Raw genomic sequence first — 10,514 nt, 5'->3', positions numbered from 1 at the left:
CTATCGCCACGCTTTTGGTGACTTATGGCTACGCTTTTTTTGTCGCCACGCTTTTATCTATTGCTACGCTTTTAAACGTGGCCGTATACAAGAGAATATAGCTACGCTTTTAAAGCGTGACAATATCAAAAGATATGGCCACGTTTTTTAGGGGTGCCAATAGCTAGAGATATGGCTACGCTTTTAAAATGTGACAAAATCGCAAGTGATATAGCTACGCTTTTAAAGCGTGACGATAGTGAGATATGGCCACGCTTTTAAAGCGTGGCGATAGCAAAAGATACGGCCACGCTTTAAAAGCGTGGCAATAGCCTTGTCAAATTCAAAAAAAAATTCTTTTTTTTTTACTCTACCTTTCTCAGTACACAATATAAATTTTCAATCCTTTTTTATTACTAAACTTATATAGTATACAATTTTTATTACAAGACAAATCAAACAGTAATTAGTGACACATAATTTTTCTATAATTGTTTTATATACTAAAAAACTAATACTCAAATACAAAATAAAACTTGAGTTCAAAACTCTGATTTCAAAATAAATTCTGCTCTGATTCTAGGGAGAGTTTCAAGCGTTTTGCTGCACCGCCAACAAGAAGAGAGCTCTTCATTATGGCATCAACATCATACCTGCTCATCTCAAAGTTGGTTACTGCATTTGCACCTTGGAACTTTATACCTGCTCTATCATATGCCTCAGCAGCTTCCTCTTCAGTTGCTATCAACCATAAATAAGAAAAGGATTAAGTGATAACATAAGATTAGCATATAGTATATGTTGCAACTTGCCAAATCAAGTTACCAAGTAAATAACAGTAAGCAGTAAACTCACCGCAGCTTTCCAATGTATGTGTTACTTGATCTCGAGATGTTGTCAGCATCCATAGAAATAACATACTCTGTGTAAGTAGTTATCCGCGTCCTCTTAGCAGAAAGGAGGAATTTTCCATTTTCAACTAACAAAGCTGCAAAAGTCCAAGGAAACCAAAAAAAGAAAAGAAAAAATGAAATGGGTTCAGTATTATATACCAAATTATGAAACTATGAAACTATCCGAATTTCATACTCAGAACACTAAGTAAATGCCGATTTAAACAGAGAAAAAAAAGATGGAAATTTTGACTTTGATCAACCATGTCCAGAACTCTTACTAGTAAGTTTTAATTTCATATTGTAAGCATATAGATCATGTATCAATGCAAACATATACAAAATCAGAAGTCTAATGTCAAAATCAGAAGGTTCAACAGCCTGAACTATTTGAACTGAAGTCAAATTTACAGTCACACTCAAAGCATCTGATCACACCAATAGCATAAACGCAAGCGATATGTAGTCCACATGTACAACAAATGGAAAGAAATTTTACCAGGGCTGAGACAAAGGGATAGGTTATATGTTGAATTAGATTTATCTCTTTTGATGAAACACTGAATAATTCCATCTCGTGGCCCAAGCTGAAAACAAAAAGAATTAAAAACAAAAGAAGTAAAGGTATTGCTTCAAATAACCGAAACAAATATCAATGTTAGTTCCAGATCCTCCACACAAATGAGAAATGTAATAAATATTTAATAGAGAGAATAGAGCACCAGCTACATGGAAATGACAAAGCTAACCTACTTCAGGGACACAGGAAATGTAAGTTTGCCACAGAACTCAGGGCTCTTAACATTGTTCTGGTCAATCTCAAGAATAACTATATCCAATTCCAAGCACAACTGCCAAAACAGGAGAGTTGCAGTCTTTCAGCTATATATATATATATATATATATATATATATATATATATATATATATATAGTCATCTTTCCCACCAATAAAGACTGAGACACACATGTGATATCAATCGATATTTAGATCAACTTCTTCAAACTATACAATTTTAAGTCTTTAAAGTAGATGATGAAATGTCAAAACGAAGCAGTGTTTCAAGATTAGATATTTGGCTACCCCCTTCAGGAAGGAATACTCAAAAAGCATTATCATGATGATATTGTTGCAAACGTAGGTATAAGAATACAATAGTTTTCTTACTTAAATCATAACTGGGCCTTATAATATAATCTTATTAGGTAAAAAACCAATAATCAATTATATATAATAAATAAGTAAATAAATATGGAAGAGCCGCAGAGCTATCACCAATTCACCAACTAATTTTGGGGATTATATGAATTTTAAAATAAAAAATATTTCCACTCTTGGAAGACATATTGTAACAAAAAATGTTTAAGTAATATAAATAGATCAATGTGTAATTATACATTGACATTCAATATACTTCAATATTATTCAATAGCAAAAGTTCCATTCAATTCCGTTCAATTCTCTTGTTGCTCATATTCAAAAACTCTGCATTACTGAAATTCTGTAACTCTCCTTATAACCTACTTTACTAATAAACTTACCTTTTTTTAATAATTAATTTGAAAAGCTAAAAACTTCTCGAGGCAGCGATAATAAATCCTAACTAGCTAGTTTACATATTTCACAAGAAATCAAAATGGAAAAAGAGATGAAGGATGAAAAAATAGTTACCTAACTCTGAGCTAGGGACTTTGATGAAAAGGTCTTGTCCCCTTTGATTAAATTGCCTCATGTCAATAAGATGATTGAACCAAAGTAGACAGCCAATTCCTCTATTACGGATATCCAAAATTAAACCAAAAATATTCACTGTTAGATATAACGAGAACAAAGAAGAACCAATTAACAATCAGTTCCAGAAGTAAGTATTATACTATTTTCCACAATCTCAGCTCAGCTCTACAAAAATTTCAAGGAGCAGAATTTATGCCTTCCAGAATTAGAAAAAAGGACATACCTCAAAGTTGCACCTGCTAATACTTATATGGATAGTATAATTATACAAATAAATTCTGATGAATTGGGAACTGATGAAGCCACAGCTCCAGATCCATTCAAACTCACCTGTAATGTAAAACTACACTATTCTCGTTATTTAAGAGTTACTACTCTATTCAAAACTCTAATCAAGTTTTTTTAACTGTACAAAAAATCAAAGATACATTGTATAATTCGAGTAGCATATGCGAAACTGTCAATACTTTAGTTTATATATTGATAACAAATTTAAACTTTTTGACATCAACAAGGACAGGGAACCAGTACTCACTTCATGCACAACACAGACTATGATCTTTTGTCATTCAAGGTGTGAAATGAAAGTATCAAGTAAAGAAATAGAGATGATTATTTATTTAATATGGCATATTATATTTAAACATTCTGAATTTGTAACAAAATAGGTACTAATTAGCTATGAATGTAAACAAGGTATTTGCTTTTCTTTATTCCAGGTTTTTCTGAACATTAAATTAAGAAAAATCCTAGCCAATCCTGAATAGTCAATATTATAATAGCTATGCAACTACAAGGCAGAGATGTAACGATGTTACCCAAGTCAATTTGAATCTAAATTGTTTTTGGTTTTACTCTGTTGCTTTATACGCAAAAGGTTGCCTGCTTTTGAGGTTTGATTTTGGTTAATTGTTACATTAGTGACTCAATTGCTATCATCATAATATAATGTGAATGACTTTTTCTTTGCATCGTATTTGTCCAGGATGCCAAAGGAGGATGATTTCACATTACCTCAACGCCACCAATACAGAAAAGTACAATCAGCACCCAAATGGAAGACAACACTCATTAAGGCTATCTTTCAGATTTTTATTAATGGGCTATGAAAACGGGATAAGTAAAAAGCGTTTAGAGAGATAATAAAATGGGCTATGAAAAATATGACTGAAGTTGCAAAGCAGCTATGACTTAAGAGGTTAATGAAAATTCACAAGCAATAAAATGGATGATATATACCCATGAGAATTTAACCTCAGCTCCAATTATTTACCAATTAACTCAATTGCCTTCTCTTTCGTGAAATTATAAAGCGTATTGTCCGAGGAGACATCCCCAAATGGCTCCAAACAATTCCACAATTCATCCTCTGAAACCTGAGATGCAAATATAGAAAGGAATTTGAAACCAGCCAAGTTCAGCTACAATTCAGACAGTAATAAATACAGAAACGTACCATAAATCCAAGTTAACTGCACAATCCAGGGGTTTACATAAAGTGACAGAACTAACCCAAATTGATCCAGTTTCATAGCACATAAACTGAGCATATTCTTCACAAAGGTAAAACTCTACTCTCTCCACCTGTGGTCCAAATGTCCAATCATACACGATCAAATTGGCAATAAAAAAGGGAAAAGAAAAAAAATTTGCAGAGACATACAATTTTGCGAGCTGATTCACTAATTTCACTGTCTTCTACGCATAAATTAGGATGCTTGCGGTAACCCTTGAAACATTCCAGCATGCCAGCGTAGCATTCTCCATGAGTTGGGCAAACTTCTTCAATCATCTGTAAGAAATGATTCCAATAAACAAGATATTAGTACACAGTCTACAGAAAAGGAACAAAACAAACCGATGCAATTGTAGAGAGAGACCGGAAAATGAATGTGAGGAGTCGATGAAGTTGGAATCGTAGAAGGGTTTGGTAGGGGGATTAACGAAAGAGGTGAAGAAGAGGTTGTAGAAGCAAGCAACGAGGGTGGAGATGGCGAGAACGAGGAGGAGCTTGGGGAAGTCGTGCTTGAAGGGAAGCAAATCGCGAGGAGGTTCGATTCCCATTGGAATCAGCGACGGTGACGATGTCTTCAACTTCCTCTCCCTTCCACGGTTCATGCTTCCCTGCACGGCTACACGAACACTCACTAGTCACTACACTACCGACTCTAGTTCTGTTCCCTCACACCTTTCAGCCTTCAGCTTCAAACTCGCCACTGCAATGTACAATTTTCAAATCAATCAAATTTTCCGCAGAAAATGAGGTTTGTACAGTTATAATGGAGGGAGAGAGAGGGGTCGACGGCGAGACCAATCGTGAGAGAGGTGAGACTCAGTGAGCTTGAGGGTGAGAGTGGCGACAGAAGAGAGAAGAAACTCAAAGGAGGGTTAGGGGTTCTTCGTCGCGATTAGGGGTTCTTCGACGGAGGCATTGTGAGCGCCGGCGACCGGCGACGTTCCTCGCAGAGTGCTGTTAGGGGTTCTTCGTCGGGGTTCGGGGTTCTTCGATATGGGGTTCTTCGTCGTGGTTAGGGGTTCTTGGTGAGGCACAATGAAGATAGGGTTAGGTCGTTAGGGTACAGTGAGGCACAATGAAGACAGGGTTAGGGTTAATCGTCCGGGCATTCTTCATGGAGGGCTTTCAACTGAGCTAGGGCAAGAAGAAGGAGAAAGAAGTCTGGAAGAGTAGATGACTTTGTAATTGGAAGCTAGGGAAATTGTAACTTGGAATTTCGAAGCAAGGGACGACTTTGTAATTTTCTTGCTTTTTGAAACTTTTTGGCCACGCTTTTGAAGCGTGCCAAAATAGTAGTAAGAAATGGCCACGCTTTTAAAATGTCCCTAATAGCAAAACATTGTCGCCACGCTTTGAAAGCGTGCCTGTTTCTCTCTATGGCAACGCTTTATAAGCGTGGCAAAAAAAAGTGTGGCCAAATCTCGAATAAGTTGCCACCCTCATAAAAGCGTGGCCGTTGACCTCTTTCGCTACGCTTTTAAAGCGTAGCAAGATAAAACGTAGCCAAATCCTTATTTAATCGCCACCCTCAATAAAGCGTAGCCATTGACCACTTTTGGCCACGCTTTTAAAGCGTAGCAAGAAAAAAGCGTGGCCATAGACCTTTTTTCTTGTAGTGTAATAAGAGAGAAAAAGGGGAATTAAGATTAGATTAATTAGGGATATAATTGGAATTTCAAAAAAAAAAGAAGGGATAAAAATGTAAAATTTTGTGTCTCATAAATTGTGTCTCAATGTCTCGACTCAAAGGAGAGACACTAAAAACATATATTTTGTGTATACTTGTATACCACCGTGTCTATCATAAATTTGTGTCTCAACAAACAAACAGTTAACATGTGCCATCGTGTCCATGTCTTTAATGTCTAATTTGATAAATACTAAAACAGAAATAAATAAATAAATTAAAACTAAAATACATTATCTAAATTTACATTTTAAAAATACTAGATAAAAGTATTTCAATTTCTTATACTTTCATTGACATAAGAAAGATTGTATTAAATATATATTTTTGGCCATCACTTTTAATCATTAATCTAATTATTTTATTCTAATAATTTAATAATATATTTTTAGCCTATATTTTTACAGTAATACTAGAAAAACAAAAAATAACTAGAATTTTGAAATAATTAATAAATTTTAACTGATTTTGGCTATTTTTTTTTTGTTCCCAAATATTTCTGTATAAATATACTCTTCTCTCACTAAACATGCCACAGCTATATTTCAACAGCAGAGACTTACTAAGTAGTTGCATTCTTTTTTTTTTCTTTTATTGGTAGAAGTAAGGCCAACAGCTTTATACTACTGTCAAGCTCAGGGGATCAAAGTATCATATAGCTTCAAAGAGTAGTGCACTTTCTCAAGCAAAATAAGGTGAGAAACTTTCTATATTCTAAAGTTTTTGTTCATGTGCATTAACTGGGGTGCGTGGCCTTTAATTTTTAAACACTTGAGTGCATATAACATGCCTGATATGCCATAAGCACAGGTTTAATTTGCTATATAATCATATGTGAGATCTGATTTCTCTAGTTTTTGTATGATAATAACTATGCATCTCTATATATTGCTCTATATACCATTTCATAGCTTTCTTTCTTAATCGTATTTCGAATAATCTGTGAAATTGTGACAGAGAGTTGGATGAAAATAATAAGTTCATATATACTTGATAGTAACTGATCAAGAAGTTATTTTTGGTTATGTGATGAGCGGATAATTTATACGCTTTTTGGTATTGTTTTTAGTATATTTTTAGTATATTTTAGTTAGTTTTTATTATATTTTTTATTAGTTTTTAGTTAAAATTCACTTTTCTGGGCTTTACTATGAGTTTGTGTGTTTTTCTGTGATTTCAGGTATTTTCTAGCTGAAATTGAGGGACCTGAGCAAAAATCTGATTCAGAGGCTGAAAAGGACAGCAGATGCTGTTGGATTCTGACCTCCCTGCACTCGAAGTGGATTTTCTGGAGCTATAGAGGCCCAATTGGCGTGCTCTCAATTGCTTTGGAAAGTATACATCCTGGGCTTTCCGGCAATGTATAATAGTCTATACTTTTCCCGAGATTTGATGGCCCAAACCGGTGTTGCAAATCAGCTTCAGAATTCCCGGCGTTTAACGCCAGAACTGGCACAAAAATTAGAGTTAAACGTCCAAACTGGCATAAAAGCTGGCGTTTAACTCCAGAAAAAGTCTCTACACATGAAAGCTTCAATGCTCAGCCCAAGCACACACCAAGTGGACCCCAGATGTAGATTTTTACGTCATTTACTCATTTCTGTATATCCTAGGTTACTAGTTCACTATTAATAGGACCTTTTGACATTGTATCTCTACCTCATGACACTTTACACGTTTCTTATTGTATCTTCTACGGCATGAGTCTCTAAACCCCATGGTTGGGGGTGAGGAGCTCTACTGTGTCTTGATGGATTAATGCAATTACTACTGTTTTTCATTCAATCATACTTGCTTCTATTCTAAGATATCACTTGTTCCTAAACCTGATGAATGTGATGATCCGTGACACTCATCATCATTCTCACCTATGAACTTGTGCCTGACAACCACCTCCGTTCTACCTTAGATTGAGTAGATATCTCTTGGATTCATTAATCAGAATCTTCATGGTATAAGCTAGAAATGATGGCAGCATTCAAGAGAATCCGGAAGGTCTAAACCTTGTCTGTGGTATTCTGAGTAGGATTCAAGGATTGGATGACTGTGACGAGCTTCAAACTCCTAAAGGCTGGGTGTTAGTGATAGACACAAAAGAATCATTGGATTCTATTCCGACCTGATTGAGAACCGACAGATGAATAGCCGTGCTGTGACAGAGCGCGTTGAACATTTTCATTGAGAGGATGGGAGGTAGCCAGTGACGGACCCAGAAAATTTATGGTGGGGGGGCAAAAATAATACACATTATTATCAAAATATATATTAATTTAAATTTAAAAATATAAAAGTGCACATTAATTATTTGAATACAAAAAAAAAACCAAAAATTACATTAGCTGCTAACTTTCTTCGCTTCAAATCTTGAAGGTACTTCTCTTCTTGTTTTCATATTTTGAAAATGTTGAATAATTTTTTCATTATCAACTTGATTGAATGTCTCTCTTTCTATATATATAACCAAACAATCATTCAACCACTCATCTCCCATTCGATTATGAAGTCGACTCTTTATGATATTCATAGCAGAAAATGTTCTCTCAATTGATGCTGTTGCCACAGGTAGAATCAAAGCTAATTTCAACAGAAGAAATACCAATGGATAAACAATATGCTTTTTTGTCTCAACTAACTTTTGAGATAGTCCACTGATTCCATTTATATTTGAGAATTGATCATCAAGACGCATATCCAATATAAAATTCTCAAGTTGACTATCAAGTGCCAAAAGTTGAGTAGAAGAGAATTCATGTGGATAAAATTCAGCTAAACGAAGCAACTTCTCCTTAACAAATGCAAAAAATGAGTCACTTGGATTCGAACAAGCTATACAAAGAAGTAGCTCGGTATTTACCTCTGTAAAACGATTGTTAAGCTCTTGAAGTTGTCTATCAATCACTTGATAAAATAATTCAACTTGAAAATGATGCAAGTTTGAGACCTTTTGGATTTTGCGCCTTGATCTTCCTTGTGTTACAAATATATCATTCATATTTGGAGCAAGAATATTGTGACTATCACAAAATAGTAAAACTTCGTTGAGCAAAGAGGACCAACCATCGTCTCTTATACTTTGCAATCGTTGCTTGGACACTTTAACCAATGTCATAGCATTTATAATGTCTTGATCACTTCTTTGTAGAGCTTGAGACAACTCATTATTAACTCCTAATATACTTTTCATCAAATGTAAATTGAATACAAATTCAAAAGATTGAATATGATTCAATAATTGGCATGCTTCAGCTCTTTGTTCAGGATTATTTCCATCTTCCTCAATAACTTCAAGAACTTCTACCACGGAAGAAAAAATAGAAATCAAGCTAAGTATTGTACCATAATGTGAGCCCCATCGAGTATCACCTGCCCTTTTCAATGTTGTTTCTTGATTTAAGCCACGCCCACTAGAAACATCTCCATTTTGTAATGCAACAATTGTCTTTTGTATTTGACTTTCACGAAGCATGTCTTTACGTTTACAAGAAGCTCCAACAATATTGCACAAACTAGCAAGCAAATTAAAAAGTAGTGCAATTTCGACCTGTTTCTTTGCAACAACCACAAGTGCTAATTGAAGTTGGTGAGCAAAACAATGAACATAAAAAGCACAAGCATTTTCTTTCAAGATCAAACTTTTTAAGCCATTAAATTCTCCCTGCATATTAGTAGCTCCATTGTAACCTTGTCCACGTATTCTTGCTAAACTTAAATTATGCTTTGTTAATAAAGATTCCAAAGCTACTTTTAACGACAACGCATTTGTGCTAGAAACATGGACAATGCCAAGAAATCGCTCCATTACAATCCCTTCTTTGTTCATATACCGCAAACAAACAGCCATTTGCTCTTTAACAGAAATGTCTCGAGCTTCATCAACTAAAACAGCAAATAAATCATCTCCAAGATCATCAATAATAACTTTAGTAGTTTCACTTGCATCAGCTCTAACAATATCTTTTTGAATTTTAGGTGCTACTAGCTTAAGGTTTCCACGAGCATTTTTGAAAACACGATCAATCTCTGTATTATGTTGAGCAAGAAAGTCAAGAAGCTCCAAAAAATTACCTTGATTATTTGAATTGTGTAATTCATCATCACCATGAAAGGCCAATCCTTGTCGCAATAAGAACCTAATGCACTCAATTGTTGCTGTTAAGTGAGTTCGGTAATCTCTTTTAGCTTGGTCTGAATGCTTTTGAAAAACAACTTCAATATGTTGTTTTTGCTTCATAAGTGCTTCGCATTTTCTTCGAGCTTGATTATGAGCACTATCATGATTTTCCACATGTGTTTGTAATCGCTCCTTCTTTTTCCAATTTGAAAAGCCCTCTTTTACAAAAGCATCACCACTCGCACCATCAGGTTTCATAAGATAGCAACAGAGACAAAATACAGCATCTTTTGAAATACTATATTCCAACCAATTGCCAAATTCATCAAACCAATCAGCATTAAATCTACGGAGAGAAGTTCCAAAATATGTTTGTGGAAAATCATGTTCTCTTGGTTGACAAGGACCTTTTTGCAAATAAGCTCGTCTAACTTCATCTTTGACATTTGGATCATAATTTGAAATTTTGGGTCGTTGTCCAGGATCAGCTACCAGACTTTCCACATTGAATTCTAAGAACTTCTTTTTATTAGAAGAGACTAATGGAGTGACTTCAGATTCTAGTGGTAGCTTTCTTTTGAAATATTTCTCCAT

At 34.8% G+C, this 10,514-nt stretch overlaps 2 protein-coding genes across 20 annotated transcripts; both read right to left on the bottom strand.

Moving 5' to 3' along the window:
• Positions 1-371: 371 nt before the first annotated feature.
• On the bottom strand, positions 372-5,369 carry LOC112744361 (uncharacterized). Of its 19 annotated transcripts, none has more exons than XR_011872811.1 (11): positions 4,918-5,332; positions 4,487-4,822; positions 4,270-4,398; positions 4,063-4,190; positions 3,846-3,982; positions 2,830-2,949; positions 2,544-2,644; positions 1,622-1,723; positions 1,372-1,459; positions 835-967; positions 372-720 (listed from the first exon to the last, which is right to left on the bottom strand). XR_011872811.1 is itself a non-coding variant. In XM_072217848.1 (11 exons), the coding sequence occupies exons 3-7, from the start codon at positions 4,396-4,398 to the stop codon at positions 2,606-2,608; spliced, it is 450 nt and encodes a 149-aa protein (XP_072073949.1). In that variant the 5' UTR covers positions 4,487-4,822; positions 4,918-5,332; the 3' UTR covers positions 372-720; positions 835-967; positions 1,372-1,459; positions 1,622-1,723; positions 2,544-2,605. The 19 variants fall into 19 exon arrangements, 5 of the variants coding, with proteins under 5 accessions (XP_072073949.1, XP_072073952.1, XP_072073947.1 ...); XR_011872813.1 differs by having other exon boundaries at positions 2,830-2,936; XR_011872817.1 differs by having other exon boundaries at positions 2,830-2,936; positions 3,880-3,982.
• A 2,775-nt stretch (positions 5,370-8,144) lies between these two features.
• On the bottom strand, positions 8,145-10,514 carry LOC112725294 (uncharacterized). Its single transcript, XM_072208982.1, has one exon. The coding sequence runs from the start codon at positions 10,512-10,514 to the stop codon at positions 8,145-8,147; it is 2,370 nt and encodes a 789-aa protein (XP_072065083.1).

This window comes from Arachis hypogaea, chromosome 2, assembly GCF_003086295.3.
Source record: "Arachis hypogaea cultivar Tifrunner chromosome 2, arahy.Tifrunner.gnm2.J5K5, whole genome shotgun sequence".
Classification (NCBI taxonomy): Eukaryota; Viridiplantae; Streptophyta; class Magnoliopsida; order Fabales; family Fabaceae; genus Arachis; species Arachis hypogaea.
This window is presented reverse-complemented; position numbering and strand designations above follow the sequence as displayed.

Bases quoted from the DNA above. Each gene is read 5' to 3' on its own strand.
- LOC112744361 (XM_072217848.1), bottom strand. From the start codon at position 4,398: ATGATTGAAGAAGTTTGCCCAACTCATGGAGAATGCTACGCTGGCATG. The intron at 3,983-4,118 runs GTTAGTTCTGTC...TTTGCATCTCAG, and splicing joins ATGAAACTGGATCAATTTGG to GTTTCAGAGGATGAATTGTG. The intron at 2,645-2,829 runs GTATGTCCTTTT...TATCCGTAATAG, and splicing joins TTAGCAGGTGCAACTTTGAG to AGGAATTGGCTGTCTACTTT.
- LOC112725294 (XM_072208982.1), bottom strand. From the start codon at position 10,514: ATGGAGAAATATTTCAAAAGAAAGCTACCACTAGAATCTGAAGTCACT.